Source organism: Cryptomeria japonica, chromosome 5 (assembly GCF_030272615.1).
Source record: "Cryptomeria japonica chromosome 5, Sugi_1.0, whole genome shotgun sequence".
In the NCBI taxonomy this organism is placed as follows: Eukaryota; Viridiplantae; Streptophyta; class Pinopsida; order Cupressales; family Cupressaceae; genus Cryptomeria; species Cryptomeria japonica.
Window position 1 is genome coordinate 179,300,120 of NC_081409.1, and position 24,240 is coordinate 179,324,359.

General features: G+C 37.1%; 1 protein-coding gene across 3 annotated transcripts in view; it reads right to left on the reverse strand.

The window, feature by feature from the left end:
• The window catches only part of LOC131027122 (deaminated glutathione amidase, chloroplastic/cytosolic), a 127,784-nt gene that overhangs the window by 18,459 nt on the left and 85,085 nt on the right, over positions 1 to 24,240 (reverse strand). For all 3 annotated transcript variants that reach the window (XM_057957111.2, XM_057957113.2, XM_057957112.2), the window contains exons 5-6: positions 16,236 to 16,348; positions 15,958 to 16,050 (exon numbers count right to left, since the gene is read on the reverse strand). In XM_057957111.2, the coding sequence (XP_057813094.1) occupies positions 15,958 to 16,050; positions 16,236 to 16,348 (206 nt within the window). The remainder of the gene's footprint in view (positions 1 to 15,957; positions 16,051 to 16,235; positions 16,349 to 24,240) is intronic.

The following is a 24,240-nucleotide window of genomic DNA, read 5'->3' on the forward strand; positions in this document are numbered from 1 at the left end:
CTTATTTTCATTGTTTCCAGTCATCTGATTTGATTTCCACAGTTGATTTAGATTGAATAGTTAGTAAACATTGCTCAAATCTCTCATCTGTAAGGATGAATAATTAGTAATTAGATAGCAGAAGCAACTAGGATTAGCAGTAGAGTAGGAAAAGGAAGCCAGAGATTGTTGCCAAGACTTATTGAATTTAATACATGATCTTCATTGAAGCATGGTGGATTTCTCTGTGTAATTTCTACGTATTGCATGGTTTCTTGTCACTTCTCAAGTTTAAATAAAGTTCATTGATTATAATGGGGAAATGTGATGATATCTTGATGGAATTCCCATTCGTACCATTTGTAATTTGCCGATTGTAAGTTGCAGTGCATGGCTAGTTTGAACTTTATTAAGTACAAGTTCGATTGTGAATGTTCAATTGAATTGCACTGGTCTTGGGTATTTGAATGAATGTTCATGATATGAAAACCCTTTGTTATTCCTTAGTAGATTGCATCAGTTTTGTGTAGTTGTTTCTGCATGGTGAAGCAAAACTTGATTGTGGAATCCGTCTATCAAAGCATCATCCTTTATTGTTGTTGTTCTTAGGATTAGTATAGGCTTTCTAAACCGTTATCTCTTTTGTTTTTTATTTCCCAAGCAATTAAGTTAGTTTGCACATTCCAGCAAAGTTCATGAAAACGTAAGTCCCCTTATGATTTCAGCAAAATCACATCACGGTCACTGAGTCTACCCAAACAATTAAAGTCACATAGTTCGCATTGTAAACCTTGGAGTTGCTTTCATTGATCACTTAGTTTAGCATTCAAAGTCTCTTTGTTCAAGAGAGAATAGAATACCTTGGTATTTTATTCTATGTTTGCGGTGCATAAAAAACACATTAACAAGTAGGAGCTAGAAATTTAATTCTTGGCTCTAAGATGACTGACTCTAGTATGCATGTAGTTATAATGAAAAAGGGTGAAAGTTGGTAGGAGCAATTCGGTCCTTGATAGAGGTGTGAGACATGGTACTATATTCAAGCTAGAAGCATAAACATTGTGGATCTCTACAAATGTCACTAAACCTAAATCTAGATTGTTGTGGCATCACCAATTGGGTCATATTGGAGAATGTGGCTTCAAAACATTGGCGAGTAAAAATGTGGTCGGTGGTATTTCAAACTATTCTATTGTTTTTTTTTGGTTAGTATTGTGTGTTTGGAAGCAAAATAAAAGTGATGTTTGCTTCAAAATTGGATGTGTTGGAAATTATCCATCATGGTGATTTTAACCTATGGATGTACACTCATTTGGTAAGTCTCAATATTATGCCTCTTTAACTTATGATTACTATAAAGATGCTTGGGTATATCTTCTTACAAGAAAGTTGGACGTGTTTCTCAAGTTCAAAGAATTTAAAGGACTTGTAGAAAATTAGACTGGCAAGAAGATAAAAGTGCTAAGATCTGAAAACAGTGGGAAGCTTTTCCCTAAGGAGTTTGAGGCATTCTATAAATACCCCAAAATTGTTGGCAAAGGACAACACAGTACACACTGCAACAAAAAGGGGTTGCTGACAGGATAAATAGAACCTTGTTGGAGCGAGCCAAAAGCTTGTTTAAAATGATAGGCTAGGAGAAGACTTTTGGGCTGAGGCAATTAACACTATTGTTATCTAAAGAACAAATCTCCTACTTCTCCACTTGAGGAGAAGACACCATATAAAATGTGGAAACGTATGAAGCTTGTTGTGACACAATTAAAAATATTTGATTGTGATACTTTTATGCATGTTAGAAAGGAGAAATGGTCCAAGTTGGACTTCAAGGCTGAGAAGTGCATTTTAATACGTTATAGTAGGAATATGAAGGGCTACAAGATCTAAAAATATAGTGACCTAAAAAGTTCTCTACTCAAGGGTTTAATGTTCAAGGAACTTGGAGCTTTATCCGAAGACAGAAGTCAAATGAAAAGGAGAGCAACAAGATACATTTTGAACAAAAAATAAAGCAACAAGATGTATCCAGTGAGGACTATTCAAGTGGACATGACAGTTTGGATGGAAAGGAAGAAGGCACATATGATGCAAACTTTGGGAAAACTAAGATGCAAATGTAATGGGGAGTTTTCCACTAGTAACAATGATGGGAATGTTTATGTGACAATCGAAATTACCTGAAAGGTGTAGTCCACCAAGACATCCTATGTGTTTTTGCTCTTACTTGGACTAATGATGAAACAAAGTCTATAAGAGCTCTCTCTTCTTAGGAGACCAAGTATTGGAAGAATGTAATGTCCCCATTTTTCCTGTGATCACTCAGTTGCATATTTTTGCCCGTTAGCCATCTCTGCACGCAATTACAGAGGCTAGGGGATGATTGGCTTTACCAAGAGGAGTCTATACTTAGTCGGGCCTTGGTGAGTTTAAGTTACATAGACTTTATAATAATTCATTATAAAGTTACTTTTTCTATAATTAGAAAAATTATAAAGTAGCTTTATTAAAAAGGAGATTAATAAAAATAAATGATGAATTATAAAATGGCCCCATGGCACATTTCCCTAGAAGTTATAACTTAATAATATGGTCACTTTTAATGAGGAATTAGAAGTTATAACTTAATAATATGCAAAGGGGAAGTTATTTTTTAATAAAAAGAAACATTTTAACATGTTTTTTGATGCTAAAAGTACAACCCTAACCCCAAATTCGAATTAGGGTTTTGTTGTGACCATTTCACACATCGCCCCATTGCAAATGGGGACCCCTGCATTTTTTGCTTTCTAGGGTTTGTTTTCTAGGTCTTTTAGGGTTTTGTCTGTTAGCCTTTGCATTTTGAGTGTCGCCAAGGGGATCACCTGGATAGCAGGTCCTGCTTGAGTGATGTCCTGATCCTAAAATTTGGCTAAGTCTGGAATGTCCTGATCCTGAAATTTGACTAAGTCTGGAAAACTGAAAATCCTCCAAAAACTAGATTTTGCAATATAGCTCTTGGAGGTCTGAAACCACTCTCAAACATCCTGAAAGTATATATGGAATATAACTTAAAGTATAAGTGACATTTTCTTTCTTATACTTAAATGTTATATTCCATAAAATGATCCTGACAGAGAGTTCAAAAAGTCAAATTTTGCTCCTGACCCTTCCAGAGGGTCCAAAGTGAATTTCGCTTCTGACCCTTCCAAAGGGTCCAAGGCGAAAATCTCCATAAGGCATTCTAGTTTGACCCAAACTTAGAACCAACTCATTCCCAAGCATCTTTGAGGGCAAAACACTTGTTTGGATGGAAAAATGTGAAAATGAAGTCAGGATTTTGGCCAAGATTAGGAATTTCGCTCCTGACCCTTCCAGAGGGTCCAGAGCGAAATTCATCATAAACTTCATTTGCCACCTTGTTTGAGCTTGAAACCTTGTTCCTAACTTGGAGAATGATCTAACCTTGCCTTGTGAAGTGGTTTGAAACTTGAACATTGAGCAGTTTAGCCTGGGATGAAGATTTCGCTCCTGACCCTTCCAGAGGGTCCAAAGCGAAAATCTTATTTAAGCTTATTTGTCACTAATTTTGGCTAAATTTTTATGTGCAGGGTCTCCTAGAAGGAAGATTGGACGTCACTTGATGCATTTGGAGGTTTGAAAGCATGAAAAATGGTGATTTTTGGGCAACAAAGGTAAATTCGCTCCTGACCCTTGCTGAAGGCCCAGGGCGAAATTTTGAATTTCCCTTATTTTGTAGTGAAAAAGAACAAGTCTTAAAACATGAGTGAAATAAAGACATCTCCCTTTACCCACCTGAGAAAGTGTCAATTTGAAAAAGTGAAGGATTTTGTTGAAAACTTAAAATTTGCTCCTGACCCTTCCAGAGGGTCCAGGGCGAAAATCTTGTGGGAGATGTTTTTTCCTCAGTTTTGGTTGAATTGAAATGCCAAAGGTATGATGAATAGTGAGATGAACTTAATAGAGCCCCTAATTCGCTTGAAGATGAAGGAATTTTGCCCAGAAGAGGAAATTCGCTCCTGACCCTTACTGAGGGTCCAGGGCGAAATTCTTTATAAGCACAGTATTTTACCTCTCTTGGACATGAAATCATATTCATAGCATATCACAGGGTGAGATCTTACTTGACAAAGAGGTTTCAAAGTGAAAAATGGAACATTTTGGTTAAAATTGCAAAATTCGCTCCTGACCCTCTCAGGAGGCCCAGAGCGAAATTCTCAAAAACACCTCTTTCTTGCAAAGACAAAATGATTTTTATGGTTGGAGTGAAGGTAAAAAGGTATGTTTTATCCTGTGAAGACAATTTGGATGGCCAACAAAGGAGCAATCAAGCTAAATAAGGAAAATCGCCCCTGACCCTTGCTGAGGGCCCAGGGCGAAAAACCTAAAATTGGACTTTTCCTCCAAGAATTGAGCGAAGTTAGGCCTAGGGATAAGCTTGAAATGATGTTTGAATTGATTTAAAGTAAAAAGGGATTGTTAAGAATGAAATTTTTGAAGCCAAGGAAGAAATTCGCTCCTGACCCTTCCAGAGGGTCCAGGGCGAAATTTCCAAGTTCTCCCCTTTTCTTGCAAAATTAAGACAAGATCATGCTATTCATGATTTGGATGGGAGAGAGGCGTGATGTTCTTTGCCTTAGAGGGGATTTCAAGTCAAAAGCATGAAGAAATAAGCTTAAAACTCAAAATTCGCTCCTGGCCCTTCCAAAGGGTCCAGGGTGAAAATTTGAAAATCCCCTATTTTGCCTTGCAGGAGCGAACCAAGCTTGGATGGAGTGAAAGAAGAAGACCTTTGCCTAGATTTGTAAAGTGGATTGAAGTTGATATGATGAAAGAGTAAGCCCAAGGATGAAAAATCGCTCCTGACCCTTCCAAAGGGTCCAGGGCGAAAAATCCTAAATCCACCTTTTTCTCCAAGTTTTGAATGAGACTAAGCCTGGACTACAATGAAAAAGCCTATTTGGGATGCCTTGAAGGGGGTGTGAACTTTGAAAAATGAGAATTTTGAGCTCAGGAGAGAATTTCGCTCCTGACCCTTCCAAAGGGTCCAGAGCAAAATTCCCAAGAATGCAATGTTTCCTTCAAATTTTTGATGAGCTAGCCCAGTGATGGAGATGAATGAACCCTGGAGATCGCCTTGGAAGAGTTCAATGATCAAACTAAGGTGAAATTTTGGCCTAAAATTGAAAATCACTCCTAACCCTTCCAGAGGGTCCAGGGCAAAATCATTAGGAAGCTTCATTAAGCATTGATCAAACCTTGATATTCCCTAATTTGCACTAAATTACCCAAATTCAAGACATTTTGGAGGTTGAATTAGATTTGCATTAATTAAGGCATTGGCAATTTAATAAATTAATTTTTAGGCCTTGAAATAATTAAAAAAACCACCTTGGAGGCATTAAAATTAATTTTGAAAACTTAAAAAATCAAGGTGAGCGCTCAAAATTCATTTCTTTGCTTTTACAAGCAAGTCGGCCTCCTTTTAGGTGGGATTTTATCTTATTTTATTATTAAAAAAACTAGGTTGGCCTCATGGTTGAGTAGGGTGAGCGCTCTATATAATGGGGGAGTATTGCTTCAAGTTTCAAATCATTCATTCATCCTTCTAAGTGCGAAATTGAGGAGCGAAATCCAATAGAGTGGAGTCGAAATTTTGCTAAGTGTTGGAGGCTAAAGAAGGAGAAGCTCTTTTGGAGGCTAATGGAGGCATAATTCATCCAAAGGGAAGACCACAATTCAACCCTTGTCCAGCAAAATCCGGTCTTCTTTCATCATTTTCCAAGGTTATATAGTTGGGCTTTCAAAGGAGGAGGTATGAAGAATTTTTTGAAGTGCTTATTCAAGACTTATTGTGATTTCATAGCAATTTTGTAAAGTCTAAGTCTTGAAAATCCAATTTCCATTCATAATTAATTTGAAAATGTATAATTCTTGATTTATCATGTCTTTTTCAAATTAATATCTTAAGTTATACCCTTGAAAGGTCTTAAATTTCATGCTTTAAGGTTTGATGCTCAAAGACTAACTTTAAATCTTTTGTGTAGGCATCAAATGGCGGCCCCAGAGTCGGAAGATCAACTACTTGGAGGACCCTCATCAAAGAAGATCAAGTCAGGACAAGGACGACCTCCCCAGTCTAGCATCGACAAGGACGGCCTTCTTCGGTCAAGCATCATCAGGAATAACCTCTTCCAATCCAGCATTCCAAGGCGAGGTACATCATCATCCTGCACATCAAAGACAAAAGAAGTCAGAGCAAGGGTTCGTTGAAGAAGCAGATAGTTTCAGATGAATTAATTAAAGCTAGCTTCTCAGCAACATCAAATTGAATATCTACCAAGTTACAAGTGTCGGACAAGGTGGCATCCCAGTCATCACTCCTCCAGTCGTATTGGTCCACCTCGGCGTGTCCAGATTCAATGTACCTGACTCATGGGAGATGGCACAAACTTTGATGTACCTACCCCAGCTATCCATTGGTTGAATATTCCAGAGAAGACATGTGTCCAATTAATACATTTATTTCATTGGTCAGAATTGAGTTTGTTGTAACAAACCCTAATTAGGGTTTTCATTGTAAAATCTTGGCCGTTGATCTCAAATTGATCTTAGCCATTGAATTGTATTAAGGGCACTATATAAGTCCCAACTCTTCATTTGGAAAGGCTAATAGAAAGTAGTTAGCGAATAGTGGAAAAATAGTTAGTGAATAGTCAGTTGATAGAATAGCACTTAGAGTAGAGTAGAGAGAGAAGGCAAAGATTGTTGCCAAGATGTTGTAAAAGACTTGTAAAACTTCATTGAAGAAATGATGAAATCTATGGGACAATTCAACAATTTGCATGGTCTCTATACTTCTCAGTTTTGATTTCATGTTATTAGATGAGTGGAAGAAATGTGTTTGATTAATGGTGAAATCCGTATATCCATACTACTAGCAGTTTGTTGATTGCAGACTTGCCTTGTGTAGTCAACTGGAATCTTTCAACTTAAGCTCAACTTCAATTGTCGCTTCTTCATTGATATGCATCAGCCTGATGGTGTCTATGCCTGTAGCAATGATTTGAACATCATAAAGCTTTCCTCCGAAGATTGCACTAACCTTGTGGAGATGGTCCTGGGATGTCAAAATAAGACTTAGTTAGAATTTCATCAAAAATCAATCATTACTCCTACATTTCTTAGTATCAGAATTAGATCCTTTTTTCCTTTTTTCAAAAAGTCTAGGCTAGTGAAATCCTGTGTTCTAGCAATATTCAAAGCGAATCAGACGTTTAGGTCGTCAAGTTTAAGTCCCCTTGTGATTCCAGCAAAATCACATCATACCATAGAGAGCTTATCCACACGTAGAGATCCTACAAAAAGAACCTTGAAGTCATCCCGATTGATCCTTTTCGCTACATCTTCAGCATTCGGAGACTTTATTCAAGAGAGGATAAGGTACCCTTTAGGTATTTTATTCTGTGTTCGCATGTGCATAAAAAACACATCAACAGGTTTGAGGAATGTTTAAAAGACATTGAGGGCAGCATTTTATTATTTATTCATTGGATATTTGACAATTTCTTCCCTGGAGAGCTCTGCAGTACTGTTGACGTGTATTTTGTACACAATCATACACAGAATAAAATACCTAAAGGCATCTTATCCTCTCTTGAGAAAATAGTCTCTAACTGCTGAAGATTCGCGTAAAGGATCAGTTAGGTAGACTCCAAGGTTCTTTTAGTGGGGTCTCCACGTGTGGACAAGCTCCAGTGGTATGATGTGATTTGCTGGAATCACAAGGGGACTTACATTGAACTTCCGATCTGCTTTGCTGGACACAGGCTCTTACTAACTTGGATTTGAAAAATAGAAAAAGGATAAGGGCGAAGAGAGGATCTAATCCTAATACTAAGAATGTAGGAGCAATGATTTGATTTTTGGTGAAACTCTAACTAGATCTTGTTTTGACATCAATGGAACATCTACACAAGACTAGTGCGATCTTCTAAGGGAGCTTTATGATGTTCAAATCATCACCGCAGGCATAGATACCATCCAAGTTGATGCATATCAATGAAGAGGCGACAAATTGAAATTGAGCTTAAGCTGAACGATTCCAGTCGACTACACAAGGCAAGTTTGCAATCAACAAACTGCTAGTAGTATGGATGTACGAATTCCACCATCAATCAATCACATTCCCTCCATTCATTTAATCATCTACCATCTAAGATTGAAGACTCAACAAGAAACCATGCAAATTGCAAGAAAAACGACATATTTCACCATTACTTCAATGAAAATGGAGTTTGTTTACAATCAATGGCAACAATTTCTTGCCTTGTCCTCCTATTCTACTCTCTATCTACTAACTACTTTCAACTATTTACAACTCTCTCTAATCCTCTAAAATTCCACCTTACAAAATGAAATGCCTGGGCTTATATAGTGCCCACAATACAATTTGATGGCTTAGATCAATTCAAGATCAATGGCCAAGATTTTACAATGAAAACCCTAATTAGGGTTTGTTACAACCATTACATAACATTTAATGCTTGACCAATGATAAAATTGTATTGCTTGGACACATGTCCCTTCTAGAAAAATCGACCAATGGATAGCCGGGGTAGGTACATCGAAGTTTGTGCCACCTTCCATGAGTTAAGTACATTGAATCTGGACATGCTGAGGTGGACTTCACTGACTGGAGGAGTGATGACTGGGATGCCACCTCATCTGACACTTGAAGCTTGCTAGATATTCAATTTGATGTCGTTGAGAGGCTATCTTTAATTAACTCTTGTTCTAACTCCTTTTGTCCTTGATGTGCAGGATGACGATGTACCTCGCCTTGGAACGCTGGATTGAAAGAGGTCGCCCATGTCTTGGCTTGATCGTCCTGGCGAAGACCGTCCTGGCGAAGACCGTCCTTGATCCGGCTTGATTTTCCTTGAAGAGACCTCCATTTGATGCCTACACAACATTTCAAAATTAGTACCATGATTTTGCAATACATAACATAAATTAGAGAGCAATTTTTTAGGAAACTTAATGATAAGTCCTTTATTAATCATTTCCTAAAAAAGACTGAGCTAAGGAAAAACAAAATAACAAAATTAAGGCAATGACAATCAAAATTCGAAATTAAAACAAGAGATCTTGCCATACCTTACTTGAGAGCTTAACTCTAAAATGCAAAATGAATAAAATTCGCCTAGGCGAAATTTGAAATAAGATGGTCTTGATGTGATCTTCAAAAGAACGTTCCTCTTATCAACTTCGCCACCCTTCAAGTCTTGGACGTGATTTCCTCTTCAAGTTAGCAATTTCGCCATCTTTGATATGTCTTTGACGTCCTAGGCAACTTCGCTCAAATGGAAACTTCAAGTTCGCCTCTCCTTTGGATAGTAGTTTCGCACCACCTTTGATTGAATTCGCTCCTCTTCTTGAATGATAATTTCGCCCTTCCTTTGCCTTCTCCAAGTTGCATATGAGAGATGATAAATGATGATGTGAAAATGAAATAAACACCTTCCTTTATAGGCGCTCACCTTCATATTGACCTTAGGCCGACTTTTTGCAAAATATAGCAATTAAAACGATTTTTAAATAAATAATAAAGGCCGACCTTGACAAAATAAACCCAAGCGCTCCCTTTTGATTTTTATTAAATTAATAATTAATTATTAAATGCCTTTATTTTTAATTAATAAATTTCGATTTTTTACAAAGGCAAAAAATAATTAATAAATACATACCATGCGCTATTTAAATGCTTTTAATTAAATATCGATTTTTTTCTAGCATTTAAATAAATTTAAAAAATATTTGTTTAGCGCCCAAAAATGAAAAAAGTGGGAAGATACGTACCTCATCGCCCTGGTCCCTGACTGAGGGACAGGAGCGAACTTAAGCATTTTGGTCCTTTGTTGACGTTTGATAATCTTCAATTTGTCTTCAACGGGTTCGATTGACCTCCTTTCTTGCCTTCGAACATAAAATTTGCTTGATCTTTGCCCAGATCGTACCTTATGAAGAACTTCGCTCTGGTCCTTCAGTGAGGGACAGGAGCGAAATTGACCCTCTAGGCAAAACTTCATCATTTCCTTGTTTTTGATCAAGTCTGGATGTTCTATCATGCTCATTTCGTCCTTCACCATGCCTTTGATGTCTCGATTCGTCCAAACAAGGTCAGGAATGGCTCAACTAAGCATTTTCGCTCTGGACCCTTGGTGAGGGACACGAGCGATTCGCCTTGGTCCCTTGGAGAGGGACACGAGCGCATTTCGCTCTGGACCCTTGGAGAAGGACACGAGCGAAATTTGACTTTTCGCACTCTCGATCAGGACAATTTTAATGGAATATAACATTTAAGTATAAGTGACATTTCCTTCTATGTTTCTTCTTTCTTATACTTTAAGTTATATTCCATATATACTTTCAGGATGTTTGAGAGTGGTTTCAGACCTCCAGGAGTTATATTGCAAAATCTAGTTTTTGGAGGTTTTTTCAGTTTCCAGACTTAGTCAAATTTCAGGGTCAGGACATTCCAGACTTAGCCAAATTTCAGGATCAGGACCTCACTCAAACCGGACTTGGTTATCCATGTGATCTCCCCGACAGCACTTCAAGTTATATTCATTTGATAAAATGTACCTCTTTGGACCTTTTCACATCGTCAAGACGTTAAAATCTTGCAAGGACAAAGCAAAATTGGATTTGTAGCTCCGGTCCTTCACTGAGGGACAGGAGCGATTTAGGCAATTAGCACTGTTATGGACGTCCCAAAAATCTTCAATTTATATTCAACGCATTTATCTCATGTTTTTCCTTGTTTTTGAATGTAAACTTGCCTTGACCTTTGTCTGGATTTTGCATAATGAAGGAAATCGCTCTGGTCCCTGGGAGGGGGACGAGAGCTACAAGGTACCTCGCCCTGGTCCCTTGGAGAGGGACAGGAGCGATTTGGTCAATATAGGTCATTCTCCTTCGTTTTTGCACCTCAAATTATATTCATTTGGCAAAGCATCTTCCTTTGGACGTCCTCAAATCATTAAGTCATCAAAATCTTGCAAGGACAAGGCGAAATTGAATTTGTAGCTCCGGTCCTTCACTGAGGGACAGGAGCGATCTTTCCCCTGGAGGCATTTCTGTGCTCATGAAAATCTTCAATTTATATTCAATGGAAAGATCTCGTCGTTCTCCATTATTTCAAACGTAAAATTTGTCTGGACTCTGCAGGGACGATGAGATATTTGAAATTGAGCTCCCGTCCTTCACTGAGGGACAGGAGCGATTTTGCTCCTACAGGCCAAAATAACAAGATTTTTCACATTTTAACACTTCACGAGGCGAAAACAAATCAATTCCAATGCCCAGGATCAAAATTCAAAAAAGTCAAAATTTGGTCAAAAATATTCAATTGGACAAAAATTCACATTTCATCTTCAACACTTAGACAAATTTAAGCTCTGCATCAACATTCCAATTGAAAATTAGACCATTCTGGCGAATTCATTTCATTCAAAATTTGCATTCTAGAAAAGGAAATTCAAAAAGCTCCCAAAACTGACTGGATTTTGGTCCGAAAAGACGATAATTAAAAGTTCTAGAAAAGGAAATTCAAAAAGCTCTCAAAACTGACTGGATTTTGGTCCGAAAAGACGATAATTAAAACCCTAAGGCTTGACCCTAAATCCAGACAACTAACAAACTAACAAAACCCTAAAAAAACAAAGCGAAAACGAGCAAAACGAGCAAAAAAAACATGGGTCCCCATTTGCAATGGGGCGATGTGTGAAAACGTCACAACAAGTACCAAGCTTGATTGGAGTTTCAGGTTGAGAACGAAAACTCTCACCCTTATTCAATGTGTGGATGAAAACCCATTCACCTTTGCATTGAAGGAATCCTCTTTCAAGTCATTTGGGGCCAATATCTGGAGGAAAATTCATACTTTCAGCAAGAATAAATCATCTACAATGCATTTGAGCAGGTTGGAACAGATTGGTGAACATTTTCCAGCAGTTATTGTGCTTTTAATGCTGACCCTACCATTCCCAGGCTGGCCGTACCCTCTTTGCTTCTCCTATGAAGCCAATAAAATAAATTAGAGGGTTTTGATTCACAAATTTGTGTGTAAATTCATTGTTGGCAGCAAATAAAGATAAATCAATTGTTCTTTCAGGGAAATTTTAACACATTTGGGCTACATCAGCATTTTAGTGGGGAAAAAGGGTCAATTCTGGAGGTTTATCCTGGGAATTTGGAATAAGCACCTAATCTGCTATTTCTTCCTTAAATTGTTTTTGATAATTATATATATGGAGAATAAAACACATTGGAACAATTTGCAGCACCTGGAGGCTCCTATATAGCTTTGTGCACCACCTCCAGCATCAAAATAAGCTCATCTAGGCAGGGTGTTAGACACCTGGTAGGCCAATTTTGGCTCTAATTGTCTTAAATAGTCATTCTCTTGAATTTATAATTTGCTGCAATAAAATCTGAGTTCTGAAATTTTATTTCAGTCAATTGTTTCTTTTATGTATTGCACTCTTTTGGCAAATTTTCATTGACATAAGCAAGCAAAACCCCAAAAACTAAAAAAACATCAAAATTCAGCTCAAACCAATAAAACAATTCGCTGGTCAAAGATTTGAAAGCAAACAAAAAAACTTCAAACTGATCAGATTCTCAGTTGGCATCTTTCAAAGAAAACCATGAAAGAGCAGATGGAGGCATTCCAAGATAACAAAACTAGGACTTGGTTGATCAACCTAAAGTAGCAAACCCATTGGTTGTAAGTGGGTGTTAAAGAAGAAATTCAAAGAAGATGGAACATTGGAAAGGTATAAGGCACGATTGGTGGCAAAGGATTATTCCCAAATAGAGGGAATAGATTTTGGTGAGATTTTTCCTCTTATAGCTAAGTTGAACTCCATTAGGATAATGTTGTCTATAATTGCAACTTTGGAACTTGAAGTGGAACAGATGGATGTCAAGATAGCATTCTTGCATGGAGATTTGAAAGAGATCTATATGGTTCTGATGCAGGAGCATCTAGAGGTGTAAGAGCAATCTCACATCACCCAAAAAAATGCTCTACTTTTATTTTTGATAGTTTTGGTTGATACCCATGAAGCTCAGTCCTCTAAAAAGTAAAATGCCCTAAAAGGACTGAAATTGCAAGGTTTTTACGTTCAAAATTTTTGCATTTTAGCATGCAGAGACCTGAAAATTTACCCAGAGCTTCAAAATTTTAAATTTATCCTAAAATAGAAAATGTAGCCAAAGATCATTTGCAGATGGTGAGATACTAATTTTTCAAGGTTCAAAAACCCTATAAAAATATTCAACTTGAATTTTGGACCATTAAATGATCGAATGGTGAAATATCCCGAACTGGTTTTACCTTAAATTTTTTATTTTCCCAACTGAGTAATTTGGTCAATCAGTTTGCTTGATAGATTGAAAATGCAGTTTCAGATTGGGTAGGTAATGAAATTATTTAATATATTTAGGTAAACTCTTTTGCTCAGAAATTAAAGATGACATGCATTGGTTGAACAAATAAGTTTTGCATTTCTTCTTAAAACACTTGTTGACTGAAACATAGAGTTTCCTTTCAAATTTGCAATAACTGAAATCAAATTACATGAGCAGAAATATTTTTGGACCTTACATCATAGATATCAATCTGAAAATGACATGGCAGCTCTCAGAATTACCCAGCAGCATATAGTAAAGTGCTCACACAATATTGTCAACCTTCAACAACTGCTATGCCCTTTTTACAAGTCTGATAAGTTCCTCTGTTATGCCCAGCAATCCATAAATCAGATAAATCAATCTCTTTCAGGTCTGTAGCAGCAAGTCGTGAAGTGCATTAACATATTGTATCCTCCAATCAGCTTCAGAACACTAAATACCTTTCAATTCCCAACTAGGATGATAGTAAATCAGCATTAGAACAGGTTATAGATTAGAAAAGAGATCAACATACTGTTCAGTCTTCAACATCCAGATACTTCCTGATGGTTGCAAGCAACAGGGACAAAGGTTCATAGATATAATATATTATGTGGATACACCAACATTACATGGTTGATTTCACATTACCAAACACTCCTTCAAGCCCCTTCCTAGCTTCATAACAGATCTTCAGCCCTCATAAATGTCTCAGGTGAAAGGACTGAAATGAGTTCACAGTCGTAGCCTTGCTGGAATAGGCATTGCAATACAGGGGTGAGTGCTTCAAAAATTCATAACAATTCTTTGCAACCTCCTTTGGCTCTATAAACTTTGTTGAACACTTCCAAGGCTAGGACACTCAGTTTGATGGAGAAAACAGATTGAAAATCTGAATTTAGAGCCTCCAAATATCACCTTTCATGCTCCCCAAAGTTCAAACATGTTGGCCAGCTAGTACAGTTCGACCTCATTCAATAAAATCACATTCGATTTGAAACCTATTGAAATCAGTCCAAACAGGGTCGCCTAGGGTTTGAAAGAACTTTAGACCAATACCCAAATCAGTTTTCATCAAAATTCATCCACCATGACCATTTTATGGGTAGAACAGCCTACTCTAGCATAGGGTCGACCAGCAGAATGAATGCTGAAATATCATTAAACTAAACACGAAAAACTCTGCAAAAAATCACCAAAAACATCCTTCAAACCTTTCCAATAGCTGCTAGAATAATATTATCCCTTCGACCAAGTATTGTTTCCAAAACCATTGAAGTGCAGCGAAACTTGGATGATTTCACCAAACACCAGCTAGGGTGGAATCTTTCACCACCGAAACCGATCTTCCCAAGAGGGATTTTGTCCTCAAGAGGCTGAGATGGAACGAGTTCCAAACTGCAGAAGCACAAGGGTTTTAATCAAGAGGAAGAATAAACTCAACATTCCTCAAATGAGCCCCTCACTGCTCTTTTATAACCATTGGAGACACCTCTTGTCTTTCCCTCTTCTTTGCCTTTTGATTTTCCCTTTCTTTTTAATTTACATTTGAACTTGAGGGAAATAATAATGAGTAACTTTATTAAATTCTCACTTCCCAAATTTAGTTGAAGTTCATTGATTTTCCCTTTCTTTCTACATCTCAAATTTAGTTGAAGTTCATTGATCTTGATGGAGAAATATGATGATATGTGATGAATTCCTTGGTTCACACTTTTTGTGGTTTGCTGATTGTAAGCTACAGTGTAAAGTTAGCCTAAGCCTAAATATTGTTGCTAAGTTTGGTCGTGATTGCTCATTTGGATTGCGTCAATATTGGTTATTTGGATGAATGTTTATGATATGAAAATCATTTATTACCTTGGAGGTTGCATTAGTTTTGTGTAGCTGTTGTTATCATGGCAAAGCAAAACTTGGTTTGAGGAAGTTGTCTATCTGAGCACTATTCATTATTATCATTGTCCTTAAGATTAGATTAGTTTCAATAAACCCTTTCCCTCTTGATATTTTTTTGTTTGAGAGAAGTTAGTTTGCAAGTCCCAGCTGCGATTCATAAACGTAAGTCCCTTTCTGATACCAGAAGCATATCACATCATTTCAACTAAGTCTATCCATTGCATTGTCAAGACCTGACTAAAGAAACCTTGGGGTTACCTTAATTGATCATATCATTTAGCATATAAGGTTTCCTTGTTCAAGAGAGGATAGAATACTTAGAATTTTATTCTGTGTTTGAGGTGTCATAAAAAACCATCAATAGGTATATGATACAATTAAATGTGGACTAAAAAATTAGGAAAGAGCACCAACTTTATAAGAAGCAACATCATTTTCTCCCTTGTATTCTAGCCACAGATTCAATCACAATAGCTTACAAAGACATAATTTACTGAAATTGAATTCATGTATACATAGTTGAAGCTAGCTAAATTGCAAGAAGCGCTGTAGTTAGCACTAAAAATCTCAGATAGAAAAACAAAATACAGAAGATTCATATTTTCAGATATGACAGGTATTTACATAACATTGTGTTTCAACTGCTCGAGCTCTGAGAAGAAGCTCCCAATGTGCTTCACCAGTGACTCTCGTAAACGCTGAAGGAATTAACAATACCTAGAAAAACATCCAACATTACAATATTTTTAATTTATAAATTTCTTAATTCTATTATTATATCACCAGAAAAAGAAACAGAAACCTAATGCAAACAATGGATTTCTTATTTCAAATAAAATGGTGTCAAGTAAATTCTACACAATCAACAAGTGAATGATTATCACTAAGTGAGAAATGATAACCTGTGAATTATGTCGGAAGCGTAACTGTTGATAAATTTCAGGAAACCTCAAGTCATAGCATACTGTAAGACCAAGTCGGCCAACTGGACTGTCTGCCACAACTAACTCTGAGCCTGAAATTTCTACCATTATTAGCAGGGCTGTGGGAAATGGCAACGTTTTCCACAAAGACACAGATCAACAAATGTTTCATGTTTGTAGATTATATTAAGGCTAACACAATAAAATTGGAGTGCCCATGCAAAGGCTCCATATTACAGTTATTTAATAATCAATCTATAGGTGTCACAACAATTCACCATACTTTCATCACTCAAGTCAGATAAAGTCATTACATATATTTTGGTTCATAGGTTCGATCAATCTATTACCAAAGGATTCTATAAACAAATTTGTCACCTTAGTCACAAGCTTGGAAACTGTTATAAGGCTGATCAAAGTTGAAGTCAAACGAATAACTATTAAATATTACATGAGAATCTATTCAGGCCAAAATACAAGTTGAGTTACCCAAAATACTGTTTACTAAGAGCACTAGCTATTAACAAATGTATGTAATGAATAGAGTTCAATATAACAATATCACCTACAACTTTAACACAAATACCTTTCTCAGAGGTACACACACAAGTAACGTACACAAACAGCATTATGTCAATGGATGAGACCAAATGTCAGTATATAAGGATCAGCATTAAACCTTATTAATAGCATAGAATGGTGGTATCTTTACAGCTAAACAAAAGAAGTAATATAACCATAAAGATCTGATATACAAGTACAACTACCAAGGGGTCATCATTATGGTAAGATAGTGTGTTAGTGTTTTAATTAGTCATTTGCAAGACAAAACAAAATGGAACAGTCTGTGAGGATAAACCTAAACCTAAGCTAAACTAACCCTAGACTAAAAACTATACACAAGATATACAAATATGCAAATGACACGAGATTCATTGAGGGACATTGCATAAAGGAAATGACCACCTGCTTATGTTTTTGTCTTCGAAACAAGAACCAAAAAGTTAATGGTCATGCCTTGCAAATAATACTTATAGATATTTAAGGATGACTCAACTAATCTAAACACACATAAACGACATCTTTTGACTAGCTAAAACATGGACCAACTATTCAATGCAAACAAGATTTTAAAAAGAATAACAACTACAACAACACATGATTTCAAAGACTAAAAAGCTAGTTTGTACACAAAGTTAGAACCCACGTGAATAAAGTGGCATCAATACAAAGCTCGGCACTTAGTATTCACATTGGGAATAATCTATAAACTTACAAACACAATTTCCACAATAGCTTTGGCAGCATAAGCATAGCATTTACCATCATTCTAGAGTTAATGTGTTCAAAGTACTTATTTATAAGTTACAAATGCCCAATCTTTGGGACTTCAATATGATCTTATTTTACAAAAAATTTCCAAAAAACAAGCTTTAAAGTGAAACACTTAAGGTTATTAAAAAAGAAAGAAAATTTAAAGTAAATATTATCCCAAGCAAAGTATAAAATAAAAATTGACTAAAGCGGCCAAAAAATAGGTCCTCATCCTCATCCAAAAATAGAATATGATTAAAAATAGATATTGCAAAAATAGAAAATTTCAAATGTGCATCCTTTGACAAATTGAAAACAATAAAGCGCGAAGAGACTGTTGAAACCTCAACATGTTGATGAAGTCAAAAATCCTTCCAAAAGAACCCTGGCACCAAGCTTGGTTAATCCAGCAACAAGAGGTGGAGACAAGCAAAATTTTAGCCATGGTCATAAATGCAACAAGTCCTAGGAGATGGAGACTAAACCCTAGCATTTCACCTCCACCTTTGCATACAAAAAACTAACCATAAGTAATTGAAAAGGAACTCAGGAACAGCAAACCCTAGGCATTTGAATCAGAAAATCTGCATCCACAAATCAGAAACACAGGAATATTATCTGTTGCAAAGGACAACCATATGACTACATTTTTCCTTTGCTGTCCTGCCTGTTCCATCTGCTGAAAACTGTCAGACAATTCCAAAACCCTAGGCGGCTGGAAAACTGCTGATATTCCTCTTCAAAAGAACAAAACGAGCCTTTCTTACAGTTTCAAACTACTCTATTATTCCTTCATGAGGTCTAGAACATGTTGAAATTCTTGAATGCTATATGCCAAAAAAATTAATCAGTCCAAGCACAAATATTCATTGTTGCTATTACTTATCGAATTGTCAGGCACTTCTTTCATGCATACTTATTGCTTGAAACTATCTAAGACTGCCCCGTAGGCACATCTCATCACCTTTCTTATCACTTTTCATGGGCAGAATTATTCAATGGTTGAACCATCCCTATCAGGTGCCACAATGGTATATGTTGGCTAACAGATTTGTCTCTTTGGAATTTATAAACAAGGACTCCTTTTTGCCCAAAAGTGAGACCAAATCGTTAACAACAGTTGGATAAACTGTAAATTAGTTTCCCTCTTGATTTTATTAAAGGTACAGCTCCCTTCGTAAGATTTACAATCAGATTGTTTAGGAAAATTATATGAACGTATACTTTTCACCAAAAAGTAGAGAAGGCAACATATGCTTGTGCATCACTATACAACAAGCACAAATAACAAAACTGAAAGATAAAATTCCAGAAAATTATTCAATCTAAAGGTTCAAAAACCGTTTATCCTTTAATTATATCACAATTGGTATTTGTACACCAATATGCAATACAAATGTGAAAAAAATAATTTAACCCAAAATGAATCTCACTGAACTTCCAAAAAGGGAGTAAGCATTGCTTTGAATGAATATTTTCATCACAAAGAAGTAATCACATACACGAGTTCATTCAAATTCACAGATTTAATATGAACATCAAAGAAAACTTCACATTTAATGCACATAGACAATAAATACTTTAATGGACAAGCAGCAAAATTTTATTAATCTTCTTCTTGATCGTTTTTCACTCTTATACCAAAGTATAATGGGGATCAAAATTCGGACCTTTCCAAAGTCCTTTAAACATATATTTATAATATCCACATATGTAACTATCAAATGTTTTCTTGAAACTGATTCTTTTAAAAGAACCCTTTAAAAATAAAGTATTTTGAAACACTAGGAGAAAATAACATCAACATGAATGAAACAAAGAAATGAGTCATGGCTGAATGGGTCCACACTAGAGTTGTCTTGTTGAGTGTGTTGCTGTTGTGCCAATCTGGCCTTATAGTCCTTCATTGCCTTCAGAACGGTTGGTATCTCTTGTTCCTGAGGGATGAGAACATTTTAGGTCCTTAATCTCCACAAGGCTTTGCCAAAGCGGATAATTTCATTTTTGGTAGCAAAATCCTTAGCATGATTTGCAAACTAGGTTAGAGAGGAATTGCTTTTGGCCAGCCTATTTTGATTTTCCTCATTGAAAGCCATAGGATTTGAGAGGGAATCGACTATGTTAATGAACTCAGCTTTCAGCTCGTCAACTATGGCATCCCAAAGTTGTTTGGCTTATTAATTTGGCACCCAATGTCTATGAACTCCTGCACAATCTCTCCCAGCATCTTATTTGCATCCCTAAGTAGTTTGCTTTGTTCCTTAATATTTTGCTTTAGAAATGTATACTTCCATTTTAGGTTCTCTATCTAGATGATACATTGATTGTCTTGGGTACTTGTGATAATCTTTTCAACAACGACAACGTTTGTACCTAGGGCCACCACTTCCTTGAGCTCTTCAATTGTTTGCAGGCACGCGGCTTCCTCTTGTTTGGTGGTCTCCACCTCAAAATTGACTCTATTCCTCATCAAAATAAGTTCACCATACACCTTTCGCAAGCCATCAATAAAAGGACCTCCTTTAACTTTGACCCTTTTGATCCATTCTTGAGTGACTTGGCGAAAATGGCTATCAGTTTGTACCTTAGCTATCAATTCTTTGTCAGCATCTGATTTTGGGTCAAGTATGAACTATGAGGAGCTAGATGACTATGAGGAGCTAGATGACTATGAGGATGGGCCCAATAATAATCTCAAACAATCCAAAAGTATGTTCACTACCATTTTTAAATCTTCTTTGTCATACTTGTCTTGTTCAGTCCTTTCCATCAGTTTAGTAGTTGTCACCTGGAAATTGCGAAGGTCGGCATCCCTACTAGGTCGTGTTGACGTGTTTTTTATGACAGCGTCGAACACAGAATAAAGTTGCCTAACGGTCACTTCACTCTCTCTTGATCAAAGTGCGATTGCATGCTAAGATTGCAAGAAGTTCAAACAATCGACTCCAAGGTTCCTTTATGCTACGGACATGACTCAGTTGGCTGATGTGATTGCTGGTAATCCAAGGGGCCTTATGTTTGCATCATTCTTTCACTTCTTTGTTGTGGTTGGAACTCCATCATCGGATATGGCAATTCTGCGATGCTGCTACTTCGAACAGACTAAAATGAACTGAAAGTAAAAGGGAAAGGGTTTAGAAGGATCTAAATCTACTCCTAAGGGCAGTGATAACAATGAATAGTGCTCTGGTGGACAAATTCCAAATAAACCAAGCTCTGCTTCGCCAAGATCAACTACAACTCCGCAAGAACCGATGCAATCTTCTGGGGATGCTAGAGGATTTTCAAATCGAGAAAGTACATTTGAATACCCAAAAACGGTGCAATCCAAATGACCATCCACAATCGAACTTAACACAAATTTAGGGGGCTCAGACTAACTTTACACTGCAACTTACAACCAGCAAGATGCAAAAAGTATGAACCATGGAAATTCATCAGACACCATTACATTCTCCATTGAAATCAAAGCACTTCACTATTTCTACTCTAAGTGAGGAAGGTGAAACCATGCAAACTTTGAAAAAATAATTTAAGTGGACACCATCAGAGAACAATATTTCACTGTTATTATCTCAAAGCTTATCGCAACAATTTCATACAAGGCTCCCTCCTTTACAAATGAGGGGGGTCACCCCTTTATATAGGCCTCAGGCCATAATTACATGCAAAACCCTAATTAGGGTTTGCCCAAAAGATTCTCCACACATGATGCAACAAGGTGGGAATCTCCAATTAAAAACCCATCATGCCCATATACAATTAATTCAAAAGCCTAAAATAGCGCCCGCTAGCATTAATTAACCATCTCTTTCAAATTCGCCCAACATGCGTTGAATATTCCTCTATGCAAAAATTGCCCCATTATGTCATAAATGCTCCATCATTTCCACATGCAGTGGTTGCATGCAAAAAGAATCTACCATAAATTCAACATGCAATGACCAGATCGCCATTTGGTCAAATATTCCAGCAATGAATGCGCCGCCATACTACCATGCATTCAATAGATCCTCGCCATGCAAGTGGACCCTATCATCGTATATTCGCTCCTGCACATCTCGAATTGCTGGAGAGACAAAATTTGGTTCAGGAAGAATTTTCTTGAAGTCTCTTCAACTTTCCTTGCTTAAAGAAGGGTTTCCATCACTTTTCACCATCACCTATCTTTTAGGAATTTTCCACAAATTAGGGTTTCAAGTCCAGGAGGGAGAGAATTCTCCTACGAATCCAAATCTATGAAAATTTTGAAATTTGGGTGTGATTTGATGCCCGAGAATGGATTTTTCAAAAAAATTCTCGAGGGGAAATTTCTTATTCAGTTCAACCCTGATTCTTTCCTTGACCCCTTGAAATTCTCCTTTGCCTTGGATATTTCCATCCCGGACTTTCAAACTTAGGCGTGGAATGTGGAATTCAGCTTGGTGAAGGAATTTCATTATTTCCATGCCTTAGAAAATTTTCAACTTCCTAACTAGGTCTGGAATTTTGACTTTGATAGAGGAAATTCATCCTTCCCATGTCTTTCCTTGATACCTGGATTTCGCGTGCCTCAGACAAATTTTCAGTTTTCCAACTTAGGCGTGGAATTCACTCTTCATGGTGGAATTCATCATTTCATCCTTGATTTTTTTTTTCGACTTAGCCATTTCAACATCCTTTCCTTGGCCAAGGCGGAAATTCCTCCTGAGGAAGGAATTCATTGTTTTGTGAATTGTCCATGGGCACACCATTTTAGCGCCTTCCCTCATGTTAGGGAGCAAATTTGCTGTAGGGAAGGAATTCCTACACTTTCATAAATTTATTGTATCTCCATTTTGGCTCTCCTAACCTCTCTTGGGCGCTATTCTTCATGAGGCGTGGAATTTTCATTTTTTTCATCCTCTTCGTGCATACCTCATTTTGGCACCCTCCACACTGCTAGGGCGGAATTTTGCCTAGGTGATAGATTTTTGCAATTTGTCCATTTCTCCTTGCATTCCCCATTCTAGCGCCCATCCTTGGTCTAGGGCGCAAATTTGACTAGAGGAAGGATTCTTGCAATTTCTCCTTCCTTCCACCTCCATGTGAGTTTAGCGCTTTCCTTGGTGCAAGGGCGGAATTTTGACTATGGAGGAATTCACAACTTTTTTTTGTGAATCCTTGAGACCTTCCTTTTAGCGCCCAAGTCCACAATTGGGTGGAATTTCACCACTGTGGAGGATTCATGAATTTATAAACATTTCCTGACCTGCCTCATCTAGTGCCCAATCATTTCCTTGGGCGGAATTCTTCATGCATGGAGGATTTTGATGCTTTTCACAAGTTCCAAGCTCTTCGTCAGGATATATATATGAAATGTTAAATATAACATTTAAGTATAAGTGGCATCTTCAATATGTCTTTTTCCTTTCTTATACTTTAAGTTATATTTCATATATATTGTCAGGATGTTTGAGAGTGGTTTCAGGTCCATAGGAATCATAATGCAAATTCTAGATTTTGGAAGATCTTCCAAATTTCCAGACTTAGTCAAATTTCAGGCCATTTTCGGATCAGGATGACATTGGTGGATTGATGTGAATTTCCAAACTTATATGATTTTGCATGCTTTCTTCTTCTGGAATAGGAGTTCCATACTTAAACCATTTTTTTGATCCAACTTGTCTGCCTCCTGACTCTTCCGGATTTAGAAATGGTCTTTAAGAACGTTCAGTCTTCAGAGATATTCAACTTTCAGTGTTTTCCTGTGAAGATCCTGCCAAAAATAGATATTCCCAAATAGTAAGTGTGTTTCAAAATGTCAATGTTTGGGCAAAATAGGTCAGGTAAGCACTTACTAAAAATAGTAAGTTTGATTTTTGGCAAAATGACGACATTCTGGGACTCAATAAAATCCCTAAAAAATAGGAACTTTCTAAAAATAGAAAGTTGCTCTGCTCTAGCTCAAATTTTACTGGGAGCTTCCTTGAGGGGTCCCGATTCCAGTTGTATGTTCAGTTTTTCCAAAACCTTAACAGAAACCCCTAAAATCTAGGACAAAAGGCAGAAACCCTAAAAAAGGACAAAACAAGCCCTAGACTTCACCAAACTCGCTCAAACGAAAAGTAGATTAAACCCAAATGACCCTCGAACACCTGCAAAGCAGAGAGACTGACGAGACTGCTGCGAAAAGACCCCAAAAACGCAAGCCAAAAGACCGGGAGGGCCTAAAAAGTAAGGGGTCCCCATTTGCAATGGGGCGATGTGTGAAAACGTCACAACAGGTCGCCCCATGTCAATGCGAGCCATGTTGAAATTAGGTACTATGACCTAACTTGGATCCTTTTGTGTGGTAGGATGAGCAATTTCTAAAAAAAGGTGATCTGAAGTCTCATCCTCTACTATTCTTGAGGTGACCTTAAGCTTTTTAGTTTTGGGAGAAGAGGTGGATTGAAGTAATTGCTTCACAACATCCTTAGGTGGTTTCTTAGCATATTCAATCTTCCTCTTCTAAGACAAAGATGTTTCCAGCCACAATGGAGAGGAAAGTGTTTGCATAGCACTCTTCAAAGAATCAGGGGTAAACAACAAAACTCGTTTCACTGGAGGGGTTTTGTTGATGTGTCTTTTAGGCACAATCAAACACAAAATAAAATACCAAGGTATCTTATCCTCTCTTGAATAAAGTGTCTCAAATGCTATGCTTCAC